This window comes from Miniopterus natalensis, chromosome 11 (genome assembly GCF_054644295.1).
Source record: "Miniopterus natalensis isolate mMinNat1 chromosome 11, mMinNat1.hap1, whole genome shotgun sequence".
Taxonomy (NCBI): domain Eukaryota; kingdom Metazoa; phylum Chordata; class Mammalia; order Chiroptera; family Miniopteridae; genus Miniopterus; species Miniopterus natalensis.
In genome coordinates this window covers 31,943,428-31,970,766 of record NC_142091.1, presented here as the reverse complement: position 1 = coordinate 31,970,766, position 27,339 = coordinate 31,943,428, and the positions used below count along the sequence as shown (strand labels likewise).

Below are 27,339 nucleotides of genomic sequence, written 5' to 3'. Positions count from 1 at the left end.
TGAAAAATGGAGGAATTAAATGAAACACTTAGAGGTAGCAGATTTGTTTTGTAAATTCTCCTGATGTCTTAGTTGCTGTCTTAAAAATTCCATACTATTACCACATTCTAAATAAAAATGCTGGCTCCTGCATTGTAATTTTATATCCAGATTGAAGAAAGCATTTTAATTTGGGCTTGTTTTCTAACAGAAATCACAAGACTGTCCGAATGTGCACAGTAGACTGAATCTGGGCCTTAACAACCTGCCTTCGGTTTTAACAGAGAGGTTAGAAGAAGTTTCCCAAATAAGGGGTTAGGACCCAGTGTATAGACAGAAAAACAGGGTAGTCAAAAAGACATTGCTTTTTCAGACTTTGAGAGGGGGGAGGCTTTGTTCCCAGTGCCTAGCAAAGGACTGGGACAAAGGAAGCACAATCAATGCATTATGCTGGGTTTCTCTAACTGGACAGAGATAGGAAAGTGCTGCCTGATCTTACCCCTACAGTGGAAAGCAGAGGCATCAAATTAGGATTTAAATACACACAGTGAAGTGATAAGGTATGTTTGTCTGAGCTGTAGATGTGGCTAATAAATGAGACATGGACCCATGTGGAATCTTGAGACCACTTGGAAGCATATAATGTCCATTTTGTTTCCTTATTAATGTTGTGCTTTGCTCAGTAACTCGGATGTTGGCAAATGCTATTATCCTATCTTCTTGTTATAATGATATGGATATTTTAAGATATCTTTTTATTGATTTTAGAGAGAGAGAAAGGGAGAGGGAGAGAGAGATAGAAACATTGATGAGAGAGAAACATGGATCAGCTGCCTCCTGCACACCCCCTTCGGGGGATCAAGCCCGCAACCCAGACCTGTGCCCTGACTGGGAATCAAACTGGTGACTTCTTGGTGCATGGGACAGTGCTTGATGCTCAACCAGCTGAACCACACTGGTCGGGCTAAATGATTGGGGTATTAAGATGAATCTGGGGGATTTCACTGACTGCTTTCTTTTACCATGAGCTATGAGGTAAGACGCTGTGTTTCTAGCATTTCTCCTTCGCGCTCTGTGGCAATCTTGGATTCTACTGTGTTCCTTCTTCTTATCAGTTGGGAAAATGAAGAAAAATGAGACTGTGCCTCTTTTTAATTCTGTTATCAAAAATTGAGGGAAAAACATCTGTTCCATGTATTTTTCCAAGACTCTCTTTTGTAAACAAACTGTCACTGTTAATTTTGGGGAGCGCTTCTGATTCATTACTAGCAATGGTTTTGCATATTATTATCTCAGAATCTTAATTTCTTATGTATATTTCCTTTAATTTGGTATATGGTTCTTTCAACACCTTTTATGATTTCTCAACATGCTGCTTTATCAATAGCAAATATAATTATAATTCAACATGCCATAGATAATTGTTTTGAATACTTGCTTTGTGCCTGACACTATTCTAGCTGCTATAGATACACTAATAAGTAAGCCATCAAAGCTCTTGCTCTCCTGGGGCTTATTTTCAAATGGGAGAAGGAAGACCACAAGTAGATAAACAAAAGAGATAATTTTATATAGTGGTAAATTCAATGGAGAAATTAAAGCAGACTGTCATTTCAGTATGAAAAAGTAGCATGCTATCTATGATGGTCAAGAACAGGGACACTGGAGACAGACCAGAGTTTGAAATCACAGCTCTAACATTTCCCTGCTGTGTGATCTTGGGCAAGTTATGTAGCCTTTCTATACCTTAGTTTCTTCATCTCTAAAATGGGGACAATCTTAGCCGCTATCTGAGAGACTTGCTTTGGGGACTGCATGGTTCTATATGAACAGCCCTTAGAACAATGTCTGGAGTATGTTAGTCCCTTTTAACTCAATACTTCCTATGAGCCAGGAATTATAATTATGTTTTGTTCATCACAATTGCCCTGTGAAGAAGCTATTGTTAACTCCTTTTCACAGATGAGAAATCTGAAGGTTAGAGAGGCTGACTAACTTTCACAAGATTACAGAGCAAGAAAGTAGCAGGAGCACTGTCTTCAACTTCTCTTTCCTCCAATGTCTGTCTCTCTTCAATAAGTTTTGTTTTTTCCAAATATTTATTTTCCAGTGGCTCAGTTATTAAGAGCATTGTATCTGAACTCTCATGTGTGTGACTAGAAAGATAATACATATTCACTGACAACTAAGTTCATCCTTCTCGGATTTTCTCTTTTCTGGTTTTGATAATTTTTCTTTCTTCTATATAAGTCTACTTTGCCACTGCCTAAAGTTCATCTGTTCATCTTAGCAACGTATTTGATATACATTCAATGTTACTTTATTCAGATAGAATTCATTAATTATCAACCATGCTGCCCCTTACAAGTCACATATAGTTTCCTGTGGCATTTTTACTTTTTACATTAAATGCTTTAGTGCAGAGAGCTTTAGAAAGAATTTCCATTAGCAATGCCCCAGATTTTATCCATTTAGTTGAAATTCAAAATTTCTCCTATTTTTTTTATGACCTTTTCAGATGTCTTTTTTCTCTCCCTAATCACAGTTCCATTTAAACCAAATGACATGAAGAAATCCTCACTTCAGTGGTAATCTGCTTTCTTTTTATATCCAGTTTTAAACCCTAATCACCACTCTCTTCCTTCAATTGCGCGGACACTTGCTGTGTGTTTTATTAAGCAGCATCTTGCCATATTTGAGAAAAGTGCACTCTTAGAGCAAAGGAGAGTTCTAAAGTTTCAGGGCTTAGTACACTGTAGCTCTGCAGATTCTAGAACTATGCGTTTAGCATGTGCAATGAGGCTTTGAAGGGGAAATGCCATCAGACCTATAGATCAGCCTGTGCCAGTTGTGTGACCACGGGGAACAGGTGAGGACATGGAGGGTGGTGGGTGGCAGCGGAGGTGAGCTGTTCGTTGACTATTGGCCCTCCCCGGAGATGTGATGCTGCAAATGGGTAACCACTTGGAATTTTGCTTTTGTAACTTACTGGTGTAGCTTCTCTGATATATTATTCCTTCATGTGCAAAATGGGGATAAAAATATTATAGCGTTTGTGAGAGTTAAATGGCATAACATAGAGAAATATTTAGACATACTGGGCATGATGATGATTATTAGTTGTTACCTACTTTCTCCATGTGTATTTGTGATTGTTTGAGTCCTTGGACCTAGTTCATTCCTTACTATGTGGGCAATTAGTGGTGGAATAAAGCAGAAGCTCTCTTTTGCCTCCACCGAACTGTTTTCCATTTGTTAAAATTATTATCTTTAGAGCCACCATCAGCTTTTCCACATGGTCCAACCCATTTTCAAAGTGCATAGACTTGAAAAAAAAATCACCAGCACTCAAATCTTCATGGACTGATTTACTCATTCATCAAACATTTACTGACTACTTACTATGGTCACTTCTGTCCCCCATGAAGTTTATAGTCTGCAGAGAGATTGGACATTTGTTTACATAAATTGCAAGATGGAGGGAGAAATGGGACAATACAAGATACTGAGGATGCACAAAGGAAGCAGTGTTATTCTGGGGATGAAGTGGTGCAGTCAGGAAAGGTTCCTGGAGGAGGTGATCTCTAGCTTGTTCTTTGAAAGAAAAAGATTTTGTCAAGTAGGCAAGGAATGAAGGGAACTCTGAGCAGACAGAGGATTAATTGTTAAGTCATAGAAACAAAGCATCAATGCCTGTTAGCAATTTATTGTCATTAGAATATAAAGCTCAAGGAGAGGTATAGCTGGAGATATGAGAGGAGACATACATTTAGATACAGGTATTTAGATGAAAAGTACCTAAGGAGACTATGTCTGGCATACAATACTCAATAGATGCATTTGAATTTTATTTAAAGACTAACTCTTATCTTATAAAATGAAGTAGATTACATTTTATATTCAGATGTTACATTTGTACTGAATAAAACTTTACAGCCTGTAAAGTTTTATTTTTTTGGTTCATAATTAGGAAAGACAAAGATATGGAATTGTAATGAGAAAACACAAATTGTGAGAGAAATTTAACAGCTCTGAGAAAAAAATGAAACTAATGCCTACTTAACATTTCAATACCATCAACAACCACAGAATGATCAAATACATGGTCACCAAGAAAATCCACTTTTTTTGTTTCCAGTAAGAAGATTTGATCTTTGTTTATCAGAAGGCTATGGAAAGTGTCTTCTTGTGAATGTACCAGGAGGGAGAGACGTGCTCTTACTTGTTACTAGAACTCTCAGGTTGAACAACTTTGATTTTCCCTCAGCAGTTTGCTCTGCTGTGCTCCCTGCATCCCCCGCCCCCACCCAGCCATCCTCACATCTGCACTTCTTTGGACTGCTTCAGCTGCATTTGATGACTATTACGAAGACCCTCTCATTTCATTATTTCTCACTAATAGTTGCCCAAAGCAACTACTTGTCTGCAATTTTATAGGTAATTGTGTTTCTTTTAAAATGCTCTTTGTATTTTTGTTGCTCATTGCCAAGTCCTAACAGCTGGAAATTATCACTAAAACTCTTGACATTCCTGCTTTGCTTCCTGGAAAAATCTCCCGCAATGAATGACTCTTATATTTGAGAAATTCAAATATTTAAAAGAAAAGAAAAATATTAAAAATGTGGACAATATAGGGTCTGATTATTTACAGCACTAAGAAATCAATCATTCGTAAAGAATACTCTGATTGATCTTAAACAAAGAGGAATTTATTGTATTCAGTTTCACATAAAGATTATTAAATATCTTATATGAAGATGTCTAGTGTATGAAACTAGGTGAGTCTTCTGAGGAAATGGGGTGGCTTTAACCTTGATTTCAGATCCCTTTAGACTCCAGTGACCTCTTTAAAGGATATTAAATGTCCCAAATTTTTCTCGGGAAAAAGTATATCAGTTAAGAAGAACAATTGCATGAAGGTTTCTTTTGGAACCTGTGATCCCTTGGTAATTTACACAGTACAACAACTGGGCATTACATAGTCACACTGAATGAAAATTAATATTTACAAAATTATTTCTGACTTGGGGAAATATCTTAAAGTATGAGGAGCCAATGTAAATGCAACCCAACTAAGAAATATAATTTTTTATTTCTTAACTCTCCAGGCTATTAAGTATCCTCCTATTTAGCATGTTTCACCTTTAAAACACTGCAAATAGGGTTTACCTAGATTCCTCTATGGTCTTAGCTTCAGTTTTTATTTACTCATTAATTAAATGAGGGGAAATAAGGTCTATGGAGACAAAGCAGAAATGACAGAAAGCACCATAGAATGGGAATTGAGGTCTATGGAGACAAAGCAGAAATGAGGCTTCTCAGTGTATAACTTCTAATATTGTTTCGATTTTTAGACCTATGTAATTATACTACTATTAAATAATAAGTTAAAATGACATACCATCAAACATCCACTTACCGAACAAGCATAAGTTTTCTCAAAATATGCTTATTTAGTAAACTTAGGGAAAGCCTGATAATTCTAGATTGATTCAACTATTCTGGTTTGGATAGAAGAATTATAACACAGGATGACAACACTTGAAGGATGAAGTATGAAGCACAGGAAAGAATCGGAGGGTCTGGGTGCAAGTTCAGCTCACAGCACTTACTAGTACCATGACCTTGGGCAAGTCACTTAACTTCACTGAGCATCACTTTTCTTTAGTCATTGAGTCTAGCAGGAATCCTATTTGGATTAGGGATCTATAAAGCACATTGAAGATGTATATACTTCCTATGCTCGGCTTTTCCATTTTAAAGTTATTATTTGTGATTCTGAGAATTGAAAACATTGCCACCATTTCAACTTTCTGCACCCTTGAAATTATTATTTTTTCATATTACATCCTTTCAGCCTCAATAAACCTATTTACAAGCTTGGTAATTATAATTTAATTTATTAAGTTGATAAGATTTAGACTACAACGGTTCTATAAACAAAGAGACCATTTCACGGTAAGTTGTTTATCTTGAAAGCCCCAACAAGCCAATAAGTGCTTGTATTTGAATTAAACTTAAAACCATTATTGGAGGGTTCAAATCCTATTGAGTACAGAGAGAGCAATTTCCACAGATATTGATCTTTCTCCTTCCCACAAGTGAGTGAAAGCAGAATTTTCATGTTTTAAAATGTGTGGAATAAAAAGAACACTTAGAAATTATCTGTAACTATTGTTCTTTGATGACAAGTTTTAATTAGAAAACACAGTAAACTAAATTTCAAAGAATGTCAGCTGGAAAAAGCCTAAACAATAAATTCTCTAACCATCTTAGTTAACAAACAAGGGAATCAATGCTCAGAAAAGCGATGTCACTTTGATGTGGTCAATAAAACATCGGCTGCAGAGTCGGGGAGAGGAGAAGATGCCTCATTAATCACTATTAAATTCGAGGATTGGCTTAAATAGGAGTTATATTCCAACAGATATGGGGACAAACTAGACTGGGAACCCAGACTATGGAGTTAAGTTAATAAGTATTTTAAATCTGTCTTGGTTTATATTCCCCTTCTGTGTGTCTCTGCAGAATATGCTTTCATATTTCTCTAAGATCCTGAAATGCAGTGTCAAGTGGAAGGGTTATCTCGGGGGGCTCTGTGCCCATTCTGTAATACTTGCAGAGTCAACAATAGGATTTAAACCCTTTATTCCCACGTATTTGGTCTGGGTGTTACTAAAGACAAGTAAGCATCTAAGAGATCTTTTTGGTTGTCAAGATGTCTTTAGCAAAGGATTTATTTAACCTCTTTGAAATAACAAGTGATTGCTTTATGTCACTAGATGCCAAGAGACTCTCCAAATAATATAAAAACACAGGATGAGACACCCAAGAGATCCATGTATTTAATTATGGGTTGAGAATTGTTATGAACATGGGGTCAAAGGAGGTCCCATGATCCAGGGGGAGGAGGTGTGAGCTATAATCAGCTTTGTAAATATTTTCAACCCCTTTGATATGAGTTTGAGCTGTTGTTTTCCAAGAGTCAGGAATTGATACCTCTCTTTGTCTTCATTACACCCCTCGAGGCCCAAACTGGGGTATGAGCATGGTGAGAGGGATCCTGCAGAATTAATTATTAAAGTATCTGGGGAGAACCTCCTATGAATCTGCAGCCTCTACTTGCAGGATACAGAAATCATCTTTCAGTCCCATTCTATGGTGCTTTCTGTCAGATGGAGAATGGGGAGGAAACAAAAGCAATGGGGAGACGGCTCACAGAAAGAATAATTGAGCGAGGGGACAGCAAGGAGATTTTTAGTTGCAGGAGGAGGCAGGAGCTGTTAGTGCAATATACATGTGTGAGAGGGAGCTGTGAGGAAAGAGGGTCGAGCAATACAAATTCTAGAGTCATGTAAAATTTTATTTAAGTTTCCTTCCTAACATTTTGGTAAAAATTAGAATATGCCAGCCAGATTAATTAAACCAGATTTAATGTAATATATTTGGAGAAATCTGATATATGGCAATATAGACTATCACTAAAGATGAACTGATTGATGATGGGTAGATGAATGGATGAGCAGACAGGTGAATGAACTGATGGGTGGAGGGATGGATGGGTGGAGGGATGGATACACAGATGAAGGGTGCTGCAGGAAGAAGTTAGAAATGGGATGAGGCAAATCGTAATATATTTGACCTATCTGTCAAACTACCAGTATTGCAAGAATGGTGGTTATTTTTTAAGTTAACAATAATTGCTTATATTTTTGAAGTTCTTTTTTATCATTCAACTGTGATACACAAATAACAGCAGTTAGGAACAGTAACCAGTTAGAAAATAAAGCTGTGTACATGAGAAAGCCCTGAGACTCCATGAGAATTTTTCAGCCCCTTTATGTCCATTTGATCGTAACAATCTTGCTGAGTTAGAGTCCTTGGGCAGTTTAAGTCATCGGCCATCATTAGCTACTATGGCGAATTAAAAGAATCAAGGAATTTACTAGCTGTTCAGCTGGCCTCAGCTTTAGTAGTTATAATAACTTTTAAGATATTGAACTGCTTTCCTATCTGAATGCTGACTGAGCTGCTGCTCCCCATATCTGGGAAATGAGGAAGCTGGACAGATGATCTTTAAGGATTCTTCCAACTCTTAATTCCTGTTTCTCAGTGATTCTATTTAAACCCCATAGAATGCATCAACTTAACTAGATTGTGCATTCATGTCTTCCTAGAGAATGCAAAAAATGCAAAGAATAAAGATGTAACACATGTGATGAAACTTTCAAGTAATGGAACTATCTGAAATTAGGGGTCATGTTTTTAATCTAGAATTTAATAACTGGAGGATTATTCTGATAATGTCTCACCCATCTTACCATTATTTTTCTTTAAAGGTGAGAACACTGAGGCTCGTAAAGATGAATTACTGCCGCAAGGTCACACAGCTTGAGTGAGAGTTGGCACGAGAATACCGATCTTCTCTTCCCGGCTCAGTCTTGCACGGTACTTTCCATTCCAAAGCTCATCTTACATGTTCCCTGAGGATGCTGATGCAATTTCTGACCAAGACCTACAGCTAGACTTTATGAATCTTTCCTGGGCATTTAAGATGCAGTTATTTGCACTGAGAAAACATTTCAACATGCCACAGCTGCTCATTCATATGCATAAACTTATGTAGACATCGATTTAAAGAAAGAAATATAGCTTGCATTTTAAGCAAGCTTTTGGGATGTTGTACATGTTTTCATTTCTGAGAACCTCCAGGTACAGAAAGCATCTATGTTCCTCAGAGAGTAAACTAGGCACTTATTTCTAGCTCTCACTATATCCTTGACCCTGTAGAGAAATGCAACATAGGGTCCAACTCCGGTTTAAGCTTGGTGACTTAATTCAGAGCAGTTACTCTGAGTAAGATCAGAGTTTCACTTCATGCTAAAATACCAACTTGTCTTTCTGAATTAGCTTCACAATTTAAAAGGAGTGAGAAAGATTATTTAAATGAACTTCTGCTTTAAAATATAGTAAATTACTCAAAGAAATTTTATAATGATGCCTTGATGCCTTTTAGTTCATGAAGCTATTGGTCAGGGTGGGGTTCAATTGGACCCCATCCCAACACAATGTTTCTTTACTCACCTGCAGGAATGACCATAATTAAAGAAAATGAAGCTTTATAGTAGGCTCATTGTCTCACTAACTGAGGGGTCTGAACAAGGTTTATGGATTTGCTTGAAAATCTGTATTTAGAGGAGAGGGGTAGGCAAAGCAGAGGTGGATGACATATGAATTTCTTAGATACCCTGCAGCCTAACAAATCCCTAATTAAATCACTGAAGCATGACTAATTGAGAGATACATGGCGGAACTCAAACCTGGTGGTACAGTCTCAAAGACTTTGCCTAGTACTCTAGGAAGAAACCAGTTCAATAGTGACAAGTGACAATTCTTGCAGGGCACTAAGTATTCTAGAGCAGTGCTCAAACATTAATGTATGTACAAATAACCTGTGAATCTTGATAAAAATGCAGATTCTGACTTAGTAGACCTGAACTGGGGCTTGAGACTGTGCATTTCTAACAAGCTCTCGGCTGATATTTATGCTGCTAGTGCATTGACCACTCTTGGTAGACCAAGACTCTAGAATAATTAATTTCTTCCCCCAGCTTCCTCCATGGTATACTCCCTCATTTCTTTTAAGTCTCTGCTGAAATATCATCTTATTAGCAAGGCCTTCCCTACCCAACATATATTTCTCTGTCACTATCATCTTAACCCTTATTCATATTTATTTACACTACTTATCACTATCTGACAAGTGCTATATTTATTCATATTGATTCACTGCTTATCATTTCCCTAGACCATTGATTGAGGCACAGTAAAGTGTTCAGTAAAAACATCTATTGAATGAATGAATGTATGTATGAACCACACAGTTCCATAAACCACACCACACTTATGAGTCTCCAGGCAATAATCAACTCTGTCCTTTGGGCTCTTCTTTTAGGAACTCAAGTTGTATTCTGTTAAAGAATAAGAGGTGGAGGAAAACAAGCCCCTCCACGGTCTATTCAAGTCCCTGCTGGCTGATGGAGACCACCATCAACTTTCTCTTTTTACTTGCAGGCCTTTCTGAAGGCCTTGAAGTGTTCCCAACAATGCCCTGAGTAGACAGATTAAAGGCAAGAGGATATTGGTGACTTTCATAGGAAGAGCCTGGCCATTAATTGTCTCCATTTTGTGCTTTATTCAACAATTTATATTGTTCACTTGGTGCTCTTAGTGAATATCTGGTGGTTTATTATTTCAACTCCAGTCAGTAATCTCACACTAAATATAGGTATTATACTAGTGAGAAGGCAACAAATACTATAAAGATTTGCCGCAGTCTGACCCAGAGGAATGCTGTGTTGGATCCTTTTCAACAAATATATAATTAAGTTGTAATCAATGTCTTTTTAAATTCATCAATGGTGTTCAAGTTGAGTTTCAGAACTTTAAAAAAAGTATTACAGCTTTAATCATCTATTCTTTGTGCTGTATTACAGAGCAACAGCTGTAAATTTTCTGTGATTTTCTGGTCACCAAAGGTTTGTAACAAAAGCCAAAAAGGCACCATCTAAAAATTGCATCAACATCAAATGTCCAATCTAGGGATTTTTACCATTTCTGTATCTAATATCAAAACTCTAGGCCATTCATTCAATATTCATTCATCAACTATTTCTTAAGTACCTATTATTAATATTGGCCAATACACTGAAGATATTTACATTGCACTTCTAAAACAAGGGGAGAACCATTCATTTGATACCTGTTTAATTAAGCACCGTCAAGTTCATTTTGAGCAAATTAACATGGGAGATAAATGCGTGATAGATGTCCGGCAGGAGGGGCTCAATTGGTTAAGCATCATCCTATGCACCAAAAGGTTGCTGGTTCGATTCCTGGTCAGGGCACATTCCTGGGTTTAGGGTTCGATTTATGGTTAGGGCACATACAGAGGGCAACAGATTGATCTTTCTCTCTCACATCATTTATTTCTCTCTCTCTTTTTCTCTCCTTTCCTCTCTTTAAGCATGTCCTTGGGTGAGGATTTAAAAAAATGTGATAGAAGGGTCCTTGTCCTCTAGAAGCTTACTTGAATGGAGAAATGTGCAAATCATGATAAGGGACACACCAGGTACCTGAATTCAGGTTTAGGGAGCTCAGAGAAAGAAGCAATTAATGTTGTCTTAGCAGAATAAAGATGACTTCTTAATGGAATTAACATCTGAGGGTCCTCAAGATGCCTAGGAGTCCTACAGGTGGAGAGGGAAGAAAGGAACTCCAGGTAGAGGGACCCACATGAGCAAAGGCCCAGAAACATGACAATTCAGGATTAAGTGTAGGAGCCGGGAGCAGCCTCGTGCAGCAGTGAGAGAGGATGATGAAAATGGATACTGATGGATGTGGGTGGGTGGACAGGGGGCATGAAGGTTGCTTAGGACCATGTCGCTAAGGGCAAGGGGTTTGTACACGGGTACATTGGGGTCATATCTTTTAAAAAGATAATTCTAAAAGGAATGGGGGAGATGGCTGGGAAGAGTAAGGAAAGGTGTATGTATATTTGGAGGGGGTGGCAGGCATTATATTTCCTTTTTCAATAGTGTTGGAGTAATTTCATGAATTGAATATAGGTAATTGAGGTTTTTATAAGAATTAACTCTCTATACTGCTTAAGTAGAATTATTCCTGAAGTACCAGATATAAGATCCTTTTTATTAAAAAAAAGACAAAATAACTTCATTTTCTTCTTATTATTAATGTAAATATATGTTAATTTCAAAGTGAACATGTGATAGAAATTGGATTTTAAAAAGATACTATGCAGCTGTGAAAAAGAAGGATCTCTTACCCTTCGAGACAGCATGGAAGGACCTGGAGAGTATTAAGTTAAGTGAAATAAGTCAGTCAGAGAAAGACAAGTATCATATGATCTCACTCATATGTAGAATCTAAAGAACAAAATAAATTGATGAACAAAATAGATCCAGAGACATAGAAGCATGGAACAGACTGACGAATCTCCAAGGGGAGGCGAGGGTGGGTGGGAAGAGATTAACCAAAGGACACAGATGATAATAGTGTGGTGAAGGCCTGGGGCGGAAGGGGGGCAGAGGGCGTCAATGGGGGGAAAAATGGGAAATCTGTAATACTTTCAACAATAAACATAATTTTTTTAAAAAAAAAGACGGTAAAAGTTAATTACAATCACACCACACCATTTTGTATGTTTTTATGTGACTCTTCAATTCCACCATCTAGAACTAGACATTGAATAATACTGACGATAGAGTAATTCAGACAACTGGGGTCAAAGTCATTTTAAGCAGAATTGTGAGTAGAACAACTTAGGCCTTACTCTGAGCAGTGACACTTATCAAGAAAGACATTTATTGCTACATTATGATATTTATAAATTATTTATAATTATTTTAAAAATGTGCTAAATATTATGAAAACACAATTGGAAATGGTTTTATGTTTTGTGACACCCACTTGTTTAGTACTTATTTTCTGCTTTGAAGCAAACATTTAAAAATGCAAGTAGTAAAAACGAATTTCTTCAGCCTTCAATTACCTTCAAGTGGAAATTCAAGCACTGAAAAATGGTAAACTTTTATTCATTACTTCAGCGACTCTTTAAGAAATACCAATTATAGCACAACACTGAAGACAGATTTATCAGTGAACAAAATATAGGTTTTGTCTCTGCATGCATGGAGCTCACAATCCTGTGGATTTAGCAAGACAGTCTTTCTGCCTCCTCTCCTGAATAGAAATCTCACCCATTCTTCAAGAACTGGCTCTATTCCCTCATTTCCATAAAGTACTCTTTGTACTGTTCTGGCTCCTGCAGGTTTATCCATTCTCTGACATTTCATGCTTCATAGAGATGGTACCATTATCACACAGTTTTGGTCCTATATCATCAGGAACTGATCTCTATTAAATGCATCTAAGTTCTTTCTCCTCAATAAGATAAACAATTCCTTAAAGACAAAGATTTGGGATGGAGATATTGGCCAAATTTCCCGAATATTTAGTAATACTGAGCAAGGCATCTAGAATAGTCCTGTAAAAACATTTGAATGTAACCCGAAAACTTATTTACTGAAAGCATGGTTCCTGACCATATAGCAAAAGAGATGTCGATAAAATGTGTCTTAGCATGGACACCTCACAATACTGGTGCAAATGAAGGGGACTTCGTGAGAATTTCTTAATGGAATCTCATGGCATGCTCTTTTTTCCACTTGCTATTTTAAAGGTAAATTGTTCATTATTTCCTAAAGATGTAATATAATTTAAATGTCCCTAAATGACCTAAACAACAATCCAACCAGTTTTCCATTTCAAACAATAGCTAAATTAAGGCTTAGTTGCACATTACATTTGCAAAGAAGGAAAAATGGCTGCGCGATGTTGCATAACTACATTTCCAACTGATTTAAAGCTTCAACAAATTACAATACAGTTAAAATATTAAAATAGGGAAGTCATTCCGTGAACCTCACCTGTACTTTGGCATTTAAAAATAAGCTTCTTGTTGTTATTTGCAGGTTTCTTTAGGAGCACTTTAAAAATTGATTTTTGTGATTTATAAGACATGCTTTGAACAGGCATCTTGTTAAAATACAACACGGTATCTAAATTAAGTATATTGCTAAAAGGAAACTAAATAGTAAGGAAGCTTGAGATGATTTATGCTGATAGAACTAGGAACAGCTTGTCCTTTATTGTAGCCTTTAAGGCTTGAAATCATCTGTTCAAGGTTATTTTGATGGCTGTCTTTACTACCAAGAGCTTCTCATTGGTGTAACTATAGTTCTGACCACCTTATCAGTCTGCAGAATTGTTTGGGATAAAATTTTTCCAAAATGGAAAAACAGCCCAGGATATTTATGCCATGTACCAGGTTATGAGACTGAAAAAAAACAGCTATCAAGAAAATGAAAGAGTCCCATGAAAAAGTTATTACTAGGATTTGTTTATCAGATTGTGCTAACCCAGATCTTTTCATTTTGCGATTTACAATGGGTACTTTTGGAGCTGTTTATTCCCACTAGAAGACATGTTTACTAATTTTTAAGAAGTAGAAAGGCTTCTGAAAACTGTCTGGGAAGAACATGTTCCCTTCGTGTAGTCATCATTCGTCTTTTGACAATCACCAATCTATCCCCTCTTCCCCAGCTCTCTAGCCACATCTGGGCTAGAGCAATAAGAGAAAACATTTAATATATACATATATTTGTATAACAATTGCAAATTCTAATTCTAAAGCCAGGCAAAGTGAAAGAAATGTATCAAAACACACTTGGCAGAATGTTTTCTCTATTCTCAGGTAAAACATGTGGTTGGCCACCATGAATGGTAAAATCTAAGATGCTACAGGCAAGACGCAAACCTCAGTCTTCCAAACAACAATAGGCCAGTTGACATTAATAAGAATCACTTGAAAAGGCCAAAGAAGCTCTATATACCCACATGCACATAGGCTCTTCCTTGATGGCATCTTGTATTTTCATGTTTGGCTGTTTAATACTCCTGATGGCTAGCCACATAGATCAAAAGCAATTAACCATATTTCTTGAAGACAGAAGCCATATTCCTCTTGGTTTATTTTGCTTTGTTTTGGTACAAAATCTAGCCCCCAGTGGTATGCTTAACTATGTCTCATGAACAAAGAAGCATTCTATATATACATTTGCTAAGAAATCAACTACAACAGATAACATCCCAGATGTCTCATTGCGCCTCATTCTGATCACTGAAACAGATGTTGAAACAAACCAAAGAGCAGAGTAGGTCTAATTCAATTTAGGATATAATATCATCAAGTCTCAGTAGGTTAATTGGATTTATGACATCTCACCAAGTCTTAGGGTTTATAGTGATGCATTCCAAAGTGTAGCAGAAAGGCAAATAAAATAAAATAAAATCCAGATCAAGGGCATCCAAAAACCATGTTACTGTTAATAAGAGCTAATGCCACAAGGCGAGAACATGGCCTACTGATCATGGTCTATTTCTGTACATGAAATCTCTCCCTCTTGCTTCCTAAATCTTAATTGTTTTAATAGTATCCATTGCTGACCAAAAAGATATGTGCCAGATAAGAATATAAATGAAATAAAGCTGATGCTGGTTGTTATTTATTGGAATTCATATTTCAAACAGGACTTTCTCACTGTCTGGAAAATTAAGGATAACACAGCCTCATGTTCTTGGGACACAGAGCATAGATTTTCTTTGTTGGCAGTGACTAGTTAACACAGGTGATCGGAAACACAGATCCACATTCACACTTTCACATCTCAGAACATTAGACGTTAGGGTGCTCACTGACCTTCAGGTTGGTATTGTGCTATGATTGTCACTGTCTGTCCAGCCCCCTTCAGTGCAGCAGCAGCCTGTTCGTGCGATGCTCCACGGAGGTCAATGCCATTCACCTGAAAGACAAGAAGCCAGAGAATTTTGGTGTTTCATAAGGTATATTATACTGAGAGAAGAAAAAAAGTTTCCTAAAACTGAGAGGCTGTCTAAGATTATGTCACTTGACTCAAAATCCCTCATGTTCTACCCAGGCATTTTTGTGTTACGCTCTTGAGAACTTTTAGTTAGCAGACACATGAAATTTCATCTTGTGGTGTTTGTGCTATGGTCTGACAAGGTTGAAACATTTTTGCGTGCTCATGGCCACTAGGATTTCAGTGTGTGCATTTCATACGTCTCTGTGAGTTTCCTAGATTTCTGGGGGTAGACAGGAGCCTTCAAAATTAGTGGAAAAACAAGGTAATAAAGAGAGACACATGTGATACACATAGACAAACATGTACTGACAGATTAATATATTCAGGTGGGATTCTGGGGACACTGTATACAATGGGGCTGGCTGTCCTCCAAAACCCCTTCTTTGGTCCTATGCCTGGTCCTGTCATCCCGAGCTTGGCTAGATAGCCCTGAGTCTTGTTCCAAAATAAACTCAACTGCCCCATCTCTCCTGTACAATTCCAGCATGAATTTTGACAAAATGAAATAAAGAATGCCTGGAGTTCATGTTGCTGTTGCTAACTCCCATTTTGGGGCCCACGCCAAAAGAGAAACAGAGCATCTCAAAACAAGCTCAGAACTGCCAAGAGGGAAAATTCATTCTGAAGTCAAATTTAATGAGAAGCAAAAGCTAAAATCTTTCTCAAATCAATTCAGTCTAAGTCAACACAACGTAATCACTGAGTGCTTTTTCGATGACAGGGCTCCCTGTCCACCCCAGGAGTGAGACGGTGGGTGGGGGACAGAGGTGAACAAGACAAGCCCGAGGAAGCCTTTCTATTCAGTTGAGCACACAGTAGGTCCAGTTTCCTAACCTACACGGAGGCTGGTTTCTGCAGATGATATCAGAATTCTGCTTCCTTTTATTTACAGGGAAGATAGCCACAGCCCACGAAAAAAAAATAAAAGAATTGATTAGTTTATCTACATATAAAATATAGAGTCTTGTCTGGTCTTTCACGAATCCTTTTTGACAATGATACTGGCTGGGCGGTGGGAGTTACAGCTCTGTTTCCCTATCAGGCCTGGAACATCCGTCATCCTCAATTCCTCATCCTGGGCCTCTCCTAGTAACCTCATTCAAGTCTCCTTTTTCACTTTTACAACTTTCTTGGCCTCATCCCTGGTTTTCTGTTCTGGTGAACTCCTTACTGGAATCATTGATTGCACAGTAAATCGGGAAGCCCGCTGAGCTAGGCTTGGCCTGCCTGTGCCACTCAGTCACTGAGTGACTGTCGTGTCGCCAGTCTGAACCTTGATTCTCTTCTGCCTCTCTGTGTTAGACTCAAAGAGCTCTTTGGTTCTAACAGTTCCTTTGAACTATAAAATTTCAGATTAACTCCTTGGTAGCTGATAGTCGTTTCAGAGATTGTCATTGATAAGTCAGCAGCCTGACTCAAGAGCTAGAAGAGACAGGAAACGTACTTGATCCAGGCTCTTGCCTAGAGGAAGCTGAATGCATGAGACATGTACCAAAACGTCTCTTGTCAAGCAATTACAGTTAGCTTTTTAATTAAAAAATTATATGGTCACGGCAAATGAATTGTAATGTTTCAGAAAGGCATATAAGGAAAAGTGTAAAGTCCCTTCACTGTCTGCACTCCCGTGGTAACCACTGTGAGCGGTTTCTTGTGCACGCTTTATAGAAACCTGCTATATGCACACGTAAGCACGGGACTTTATTTTTGTTTCCTCTACATATCTTAATATACTATTGCCTTCTCATTTAAATGAATAGGATACTATCATATATATATCTAATTCTACAACTTGTTTTTGTTTTCATTTAACCATGTTGGACATCTTCAATACCAGCTGATATCATTATACTTAAAAAATATATTTTTATTGATTTTTAGAGAGAGAGGAAAGGAGAGGGCGAAAGAAAAATATCAATGTGAGAGTGGGGCGTTGATTAGCTGCCACCTGCATGCCCCCTACCGGGGATCAAACCTGTAAACCCAGGCAAGTGCCCCGACCGGTAAAAGGACCTTTAGGTGCACGGGACTATGCCCCACCAACTGAGCCCCAACGGCCAGGGCTCATTTTACCCTTTCAATGGGAGCCTATTCCACGGTGTGGATGCAGCAGCATCTTTTCAATAGTATCCCTATTGATATGGTTATGGTTGTACCCAGCTTTTTGCTACCACAAACACTTATGAATGTGCTTCTGAAGGATAACTTCCCTGAAAATACAGGGGTGGGCAAAAGTAGGTTTACATTTGTGAGTACGCGAAACAGTTTAATCTTGCATTATTAATTAATTAATTAATTATTGTATTAGTTATTATTATTAACCTACTTTTGCCCACCCTTATATATCTTAAAGAGCTTTCTTCATTCATACATTATGACATACTGTGGAGTGTTCTATTATTCAATTTATTTTACCAGTGTACAATAGATGGACCCTTAGGTTGCTTCAGCATTTTCCTATTACAAATAATCCTGTAATAAATATCATTTAACAATAAGTTGTTGGATAAAAGGCATGAGTGTTAAATTTTGATAGCTATTGCCAAGTTGCCTCCAAAAATGTAACATTACTATTTACTCCAACAAATACTATATAATAGGCTACTTTTTCACACTCTTGTAAATTACACATATACCAATATCTGACCTTTAACATTCTGATAGGTAGATAATTATATTTAAAATTTTTGCATTTCTCCAATTATGAGGTTAAGAATCTTTTTATATGTTTGTTGGTTATTTAAATTTCTTTTTACATAAAATGCCTGTTCACTTAATGTGCTTATTTTTTGTTTGGAGAGTTTGCTCATTTGAAAATTTACTTGTATATCAAAAATATTAGTGCTCCATCTCATATAACTATTGCAAATATTCTTACTAGTTTGGTATTTGCATTTTATGTTATTATATTTGAACTATTTTGGCTTTTCCCTTGCATGTTATTTCTTAACGTACAGAAGTTTAAAATGTTTTATATACTCAAATTTATCACTTTTTTTCCTTTTTAGCTTTTAATTTTTATATTACATCTTCCCCTTTGTAATATATTTAATAAATTACCCATGTTTTCTTTTGTTACAATCACCGGACTATATTTTAGCCATCTACTGGACTATATTTTGGTGTTTAATATGAGAACTAGGTGAACAACCATCCTTTCTTGAACCTTTCCTTCATAGCATCAAATTTCTACATCTTTCAATATTCTAATTATCCTGTAAATTTTTCTCAGTTAGTAAACTAAGGGAGCATGGAAATGTGAGAAGAAACACAAGACTTTGAGTCAGAGAGAACTAGGTTTGAATCCTGAGTCCACCAGTTATATCTAAGTAACTTGGGAAATTCACTTAAATTCTCTGAACCTCAGCTTCCTTACCTGTAAAATGGGTACAATACCTACATATCAGGCCTACTGCATAAATAAATGAAACAATAACTGTAAAGCCCTTAACAAAGAGCCTGGCACAAAAAGACGTTTATCAAATAGTATCTATCATCACTGTATTTTTTCAAAGAGCTGTGGTTATAAGTGATGAAATAAAATCTAATGGAAATTAACCAGTACACAATATAGTACATGGGTTACTATATATTTTTTTTTCTTCTTTTTTTTTCTTTTTTTTTTCTCTAATTTACTTTTTTCTTAGGAACACCCAATTTCAGCACTGGAAGAGGCTTAGAAATTTGTTCACCCAACACTTACACATTAGAGACGATTCCCATTAGGGGAAGGGACTTGCCCTAAGTCATATCAGAATCAGTACAGGGTTAGGACCAGCCAGAGTGTCTCTTGCCCAGCCCAGGCCTCTTCCACCTTAGCAGATGTTCCCTGTGATGGTTATGTGTTTGCTTTCCACTGGGCCAGCAATAACCAAATCTTGTTCATCTTAGGCCTTTTTCTAGATGGGTCCCCACATTTGTGGAGCATTTGATGGCGCCATCATCCTGAACAATGCCACACTGCCCATGCCCTGCACACATGTTCCCTTTCATTCTTTCAGACTTTTCAGGGTCACTTTGCTTTTTATTTCCATTCCTGTGGCTTGAGTTTTTATCAGTAAATTTTGCTCAAATAACATTTTCTGAGACATTAAAAAACAGTTTACATCATTGTCATGACATTTTAAAATACCAAGGGTGACACAACCTCATCTATTTATTATTTCTATGTTTCTGCTTCAATTTGAATTTTCTCTTCTTAGAGCATAAACTGAGAGACTGGATGCCATTAAATATTGCTGAGATTAACAAGCGTGGTCATTGTTAACATTCACTGATCATCAGGCATACTCATTTAGGGAGGGGATATTTATACATTATCTCATTTAATCTTCAGAAGTCTGGGATTACTTTTTTGATTTTATAAATAAGAAAACTGAGCTCAGAGAGAATCACTAATTTATTCAAGGTTAAATAGTTGGAAGAGGTTAAGAATTTAAAATAGTCTAACTAAAACTCTTGAGCTCTCACTACCATTTCCTACTGTTCTTCCTTCAATACCCTGTCTAATTCTGAGGTCTACACCTGCAAGATTTCAATTCTGAAGTTTGCCTTTCAAGCTCCCTGAGACCATAGCCCACAATTGTGTGTGATACGCTGGTCAGCTCAGCAATGGTCAGATCAGATCATGCAGGGTTGAGACAAAAGGCTTTGGGGAGGCTAGAACAATTCCACCTATTGTCATCTTCTTATGTATACAACTGCACAGGCTATTTTCCTTACCTAGAACATATTTCACCCCTTCCCCACCTGGAAAACTTCTCCTAGTCGGTAAAGATTCAGTCTGAATGGACGTGGGGCGTGTGCTTATTGGTGAAGGCCTACAGGTAGGGGCTCATCTTACTGGAGCTGGGGTCCCCCGTGTAGTGCTTGAGAAAGGGGAGGTGTATGGTAACCAAAGCGGTGAGTGCACAAGCAAGTGGGTGAGTGGCAGGGGTTCATGCCACCTTACCCAGGCCGGCGGTCGTCTGGGCCTTTTTGACCCTGGCTCCACGCTGAGGAAGAACTCAGCATGTTTCGGGAAATCCATTCCACTTGGGGTCAGCTCCAGTGATAAAAAGATTCTTTGTGTTGAAACTAAATCATCCTGCTGGTACTTTTCACCTCTCGGTTCCAGTTCGGCCCTCTGAGAGTTCACAGAATGTTCTTTTTTATTATTTATTTTTTTATATGCTCCTCTTTCTAATATTTTCAAAGTGAAATTTATTGGGGTGACATTGGCTAATAAAATTATATAAGATTCAAATGTTTCGAATATTTGAAAACAGTTTTCTCTTTTCCAGGTTAACTGACCTCACTCCCTTCCCCATCCCTTCATATCATTCTCACCAAGTGACAATTTGGCTCTGCTTGCATGTGTCCAGTGACAGGGAACTCTCTCCTTTTAGTCTGTCCATTCCATTTGGGGATGGCTTTTATAAGTTATTTTTAGCATCTTAGTATTATTTAATACCTCACCAGACTCAGCCCAGTGCATGAGGTCAGTTATGGCAACATGGATACTCACTACAATTATTTTCTTTTAATATGCTCCTTGGGTAGTGTCTAGAGCTAAACACAGTGCTAATACAAATTCTGTTTCTTTAAAATAGCCATTTTAGTTATTTCCCCTTGCACTGTAAGGGAAGGAGTGAACCAGAGTGACACATACATAGCCATTGTTGAGCCATTGACCATCCAGTACAGGACAATGACAGGTAAACACACAAGTGAGCACCTGGTGGTAAGTGCTATGACAAGAAAAGGTCAGGATGCTCTGGGACCCAGAGGAGGGGCCCTATTAAAGTCTGAAGAGGTCTGAGCTGGTCTCCTGGAAGAAGCGACATGGGAAACAAGATCTGAGTGAGTTACCCAGGAAGGGCTGTGGAGAGAGGGGTGGGCAGAGGAGGAGCAAGAGCACTCTAGGCAGAGAGGGAAGCAGACAGCACCGTGTGGGGGTGAGTGAGGGGCTGGCACATCTGAGAAAGAAAGCTGTTGCTGAAGGGCAGAGAGGGAAGAAAAAGGAGTGGGAAAAAGGTGAGAGACGAGGTAGGAGAAATGAAGGTGACGTGGGTGGTGATGATGATGGTGGTGGTGATGATGATGATGGAGGTCTTGGCGATAGTTGACAGGCACGGTTCCAAGCATTTTCTACATACCAATTCCCATAACCCTCATAACATCTCTATGATGTTAGAACACGTAACAGTGGCCACTTTATTGAGGAACCCGCTGGGGCACAGACAAATTAAATCACTTGCCGGAAGTTTCACTGCTGTTAGTGGCAAAGCCAGGAATTAAACCCAGGCCGTCTGGTTTAAGAGTCTGCATTCTTAACCATGACATATTACTGTCTCTCAAGGATTTGGTGGTACAGGCATGATAAGCCACTTAGTGAATCTGGAGTTTGTTGCGACTGTAATGGGGAACATTCCTCGGCTTAGAATTGAGAAATATTATTTTATCATTACCCTCATACCCCAGGAGTGCTAGAGAAAATACAGGGAATATGCAGGAGCCATGTGCTCTTGCCAGCCCTGTTAAGAGCCTCCCAAGGTGCACTGGCCCCTTTGGAGGCAGTGCCACTGCTGTGGCTGCTGAGGTCTCCACCCCAGCTCGTGTCATCTGCCTGCTGTGGAAACAGTGCCATGGGAAGAACACTGGGTTTAGGCTTGGGCAGGTCAAGATTCAAGTCTTGGTCTCCTTATTACTAACTCTATGACCTTGGGTACTTGGGTAAGTTACTAAACCCTTTTGACCTTCAGTTTCCTTATATGCAACCAAAGATATTAACCCTAATTTTGCTGGGTTGTTGTTTAGATAATTAGAGGTAATGCAAATAAAGTATTTAACATTTGGCACACTGAGTAGGTACTAATCAATGGTTGCTATTTTTATTACAGCATATCCATTATCTACAAACCCAGACTTTAAAATGGCTTTTATTAGCTATGATTAAAAAAAAAAAAAAAAGATTAGGTATAAGATTGTCTTGGAATAGCTAAGAGTAGCTAAGAACTAAAAATTTAACTGAATTATTAATTGTGAAAAAAATACAAAGGGGTGACCCAGTGGGAAAGGGCTAGATAATTGGCACTAGGTTTCAATTAAATTAAGTCAGGTACAGAACACAAGGGACCGTTTCTAGCAAATTACTTCACTGTTGGGGGTCTGGTTGGTACCTGGCAGGGGGACAGCAGGGAAGAAACTGGGGCAGAATCGGAACAATTCTGAGGGACTTTATTCAGAGGGACTAGAGATAGTAAGATGAGCAGATGTATTACCAGTGAATTAAATGTCTATTTTCATTTCCTGAAGTGAGGCGATGCAGTGAGGTGGAAATTCGGTTCAGCTGCTAACTCAGCCATTAACTGACTCAGGTCAGCAGATACACTGGTGTGGAAAATGGAAGGTGCTAAATCCCACCATCTCTGGGGTCTTCCCTGTGATTCAGAATTCAATGACTTCCACGGTTTAAAAATAACAATAACATCTCAAAGGGTTTTACAGCGAAAAAGCTGTTTTCCCACCTCATTTTTCTCACCAAACAAGGTGAGACATAAACAACTATAAGAAAAGCATTCACCTGTATTAACTGATCCTTATCACATATTTGTGAGGGAAACAAAGAAACTATAAATATCTCATTTAATCCTGAATGGTGAGCAGGCTAGGGTGGTTGGCATAGAGCATGGAGAGAGAGAAAGGAAAAATGGTGCCAGCAGAAGTGAACCTTAAATGCCAGGTTAAGAAGTTTGGTCAATAAGTGGCCAGGGGAGGGCTTTACGGAGGCATTGGGCACAATTTGATTTGTGCTGGGAGGTGGGAGCGGCTATGTCAATAGTGAGATGTTGGGGTTGAAGAGCTAAGCCCTGGCTGGTGTGGCCCAGTTGGCTGAGCATTGTCCCATGCACTGAGAGGTTGCCAGTTCGATTCCGGTCATGGCACATACCTAGCAGGGGGTGTGCAAGAGGCAGCTGATTGATGTTTCTCTCTCTCTCCCTCTCCTCTCTCTCTCAAATTAACAAAAACCTACTTTAAAAAATAGGATAATCAGATGGGAGACTACTGCAATATTACAAATGGTAGATGATGAAGACCTGAACTGGAAAAATGAGAATGGAATTGACAGTGGGAAATGGGCAAAGACTTGAGAGAGGACACAGAGGAAGGTTCTACACAGGTTTTCTCCTCAAATACCTCTAGGAACCAAACAGAGCTTAACAAATATTTATAGCATTGAATGGACTGGAACTGGGAGGTGAGAAAGGTGATGAGGGGAAATGATACCAATAATCAATATGGGAACACAGGGTGAAAAGTGGGTTTGGGCAAGAGGATAATTCATCTTAAGATACACTGTGTTTGCTGTGTCTACTGGACATCTTGCAGGTAGTTGGAAAATATCTATCCGGAGCTTAGAAAAATAGTTAATATTAACAATCATTTTAGTCTTGGTGTTTCTAAAGTGAATGCCTTGATCTGACCAGACCCAGATGGAGAAGAGTCTTGTTGTACAACACGGGAATAATAAGAGCACCCACTTCCCAGAGCTGCTATAAGGTCAGATCTGTTAATGCATGTAAAACACAATAGGGCCTGGCAGTAGAAGGACATATAATTATTAGCTGTTATTGACCTCTCCCCTGACACACACAAAGGATGATCTGGGCTAGTATAAAATTATCTCAAAAAAGATTCAGCAGACCCAGGAGAAGTGCCAGGATTATGGACACTGTGAGAGGAAGTATGGTGCTCTGGAAAGCAGTCCTAGGAGTCAGGAGCCTGTAGTCGAAGTCCCATCCTGCTGTTAGTCTACTTCAGTTTGGGCAATCCCTTTACTTCTCTGGGCCTCAGTTTCTTCATCTAGAAAGAGAGCCTCATGCTAAATCTCTGAGGTCCTTTCTTGTGCTTAATAAACAAATACATTCTATGCATGACATATATTTTGTTGACAACTTGATAAAAACAAACAGTTCATTCAGCAGTTCAGCATTAAACTTTTCAAATACCCTCTAACACATCTCAGAGTGAATGAACTATAAATTATATTTGAAGTGGAAATTTCTAATTAAGTTCCCTTCTCCTGGAGGCTGTTACACTCAGTGGAGAGTAATAACATTTCTGACAGTAGCTGCATGAGAGCTCAAAGCCAGAATCCTGGAGCAGAGGCAAAATGAAAACTGATATTAGACATTTACATGTTTTAGCAATTGCAATTAGCTCCCTTATTTTAAATATGGCTTGCTGATGCAAAAACGGGCACATATTAACAAAAAACCCCCCACCTTTAAAAATGTTTTGGTTTACCAGGGCATTTATAGAAGACTGATCATTTTAGAGTCTTTAATTGAAAATGATGATACAATTTGGCCATCCAAACCTACTTACTACCAGCAAAAATACAGTAAATAACTTTTAGGATTCATGCATTTTGAATAATCAGGTAACTATCTTTATAAGAATGTGCAAATACAAAATAGTTGAAACCTTCCTCATATATGTTATAGAAATATAAGATGATACTAGTATCTACAGCTCTGATTTTTCTCTTAACTCTGGATTTGGAAATCTACCGACTTACTTGACTCTCCAATTGGATGTCTAAGGTTTTTCAAACTCATCCTGCTGAAAAGCAAACTCTTAATTTTCTTCCAAACCTGTTTCTGGGGAATTTTTCCACCTTCAGTAAATAGTAACACCGACATCAGCCACTCAAACCGGAACCTACGTGCCAACCTGAATTCTCTTTCCCTCCCGCCTCCCCATGTAATCCATCAGCATCTGTTCACTCCAGCTCCAAACCATATTTCAGTTGCATCCACTTTTCTCCAACTCCACCATTCCTCCCAGGGACATTGCAACAGCTCCTTTATTGGTCTCTCTGCTCTCACTCTGTATTCCCCATCCTATTCTATCCATTTTGATCCAACAGCCAGAATGATCTTTTCAAAATATATATCAGATCATGTCTCTCTCTTGCTAATTTTTTTCTATTGGTTTCTTGTTCTTTGAATAAAATTTAAGCACCTCACCTTACCTCAACTCGTCCTTCTGATTCTGTCTCAGTCCACTGTCTGCCTCCTTCACTGTTCTACAGCTACCAGGGCTTCTTTCTGCTTCACCTAAATCCAACTTCCTCCAGCCTCAGGGCACTGGTAGCTGCTGTCTTTCTGACCTTCTCACATTCGATCCCTTATTTTTATAAGTCTCAGATCAAAGGCCAATTCCTTGGAGAACTCTTTGCTAACTGTTTAAAGTAGCTTTCCAGACTATCTTTAACATCTTGTTTTAATTTCTTGTAGAACTTAGGCCTACCTGATATTTTGCCTGTTTCTCACCCACCCAGAGAAATGCTTCCTTTGAGTAGGGGCTTTGTCTTTTTTACCTCCAACCCTCTGATACCTGGAACACTATATATATACTTAATATTTCTTGAGTCAATAAAGGCTTATAACTGTTAGGTCACATACTTTTATTTAAGTCATTAAAATTTATCTGACAATCATTTGTTGCACGTTTATTAAGAGCAAGGTACTGACCAGAGGTCTCTTCAGAAGGAATTTGTTATGTAGGGAGAGAAGGGTTGATTGACTGGACTCAATGGGTCAGAAGCTTCACTTTTAAAAAAGCTCCTAATGACAGATGATCAGGCAAATGAGGGACCCTCTTGGGGGGAAGTAGCTCTTTGCTCTCCTATGCACTCTGGCTGGCCCTTCATTCATTCTACAGTTGATTTCAGTCTCAGGTTGTGCTGTGACTTTGCTGGTTACAAGCTCTCTGTCCCTTTGGGGCTCTATTGCCAATTAGGACTCAGTAGAATGGCCAGGAAATTTCCTTTGAGACATGCTTTGAAAGGGATACATAAACATGAAACCAGTGGCACATAGAACCCATGACAGACCCAGTCTCTTCATTCTGGGTTTTATTTACCACATTGTGCTTTGTGCATGAGTCTCTGTTGATACAAATGTCTCTCTGGGGATCATGGTGGAACTATCTTTGAAGGTCCCGTTCCATGTCTCAGTGCCCTTGAAAACACCATTGCTAAGGATTTACTCACCTCTATGTCTCCCAAGTCCCCAGACTGCTCAAGCAAAGGGTCAAACTCTAGGGGGTGAAGCTAATAACCTCCCCTCAAAAATCAGCTTCTCACCTTAGCCTCTAAGCCCTCTACTCTGGCATGAGATGAATGTATGTTTTCGGGCTGACAGGTTCCTTTAGCTTAGGGTGAGATTTAAAACCAGGGCCTTTCATTGATGGATGGTGATAATGAAAACAACCTTCTGAGTTTGCTCAGCATGCTATACCTTTTGAAATCAGTAGACTGATTGCAAATGCTCAATTATTTTTTTTAAACTTAGTTTCCTGTGATTTCTGAAATTAAACTATCACTAAATTTAATCAACCATTAGAAACACCATCAATAGGGAATTGATTAAATGAATTATTAAATATTCACACAGTAGAATACTATGCAGCCATCAAAAGCACTGGCATACATACCTAATATATTAATATTCTGATACTGAAAAATATTCATGATTCATTGCTAAATTAAAGGAAAATAAGTTGCAAAACTGTATATATAATGCTGCTTATTTAAAAAAGGGTATTAGACAGGTATGAACAGAACAAGGATGATGGGCGAGGTACAGAAACTCACCAGGGCAGAAAGCACCAGATGCCTACAAGGAGCGAAACTGGGAAAACAAGAACCTTGTCCCCAAGGTAACCTATCCTCCCCCAGCATATCGTTGGTCATGTGGTTTAGACCCCCTGAGTGTTTCCTCCCTAAAGATAACATCTAGGCCTCAGTTGTATTTTAGCTCCAGGCCCAGAAAAGCAGCAAAACCAGACA

At 38.3% G+C, this 27,339-nt stretch overlaps 1 protein-coding gene across 2 annotated transcripts in view; it reads right to left on the bottom strand.

The window, feature by feature from the left end:
• Window positions 1-27,339, bottom strand: part of DLG2 (discs large MAGUK scaffold protein 2) — a 1,615,022-nt gene that overhangs the window by 260,245 nt on the left and 1,327,438 nt on the right. For both annotated transcript variants that reach the window (XM_016206846.2, XM_087821627.1), the window contains one exon: window positions 15,320-15,422. In XM_016206846.2, the coding sequence (XP_016062332.2) occupies window positions 15,320-15,422 (103 nt within the window). The remainder of the gene's footprint in view (window positions 1-15,319; window positions 15,423-27,339) is intronic.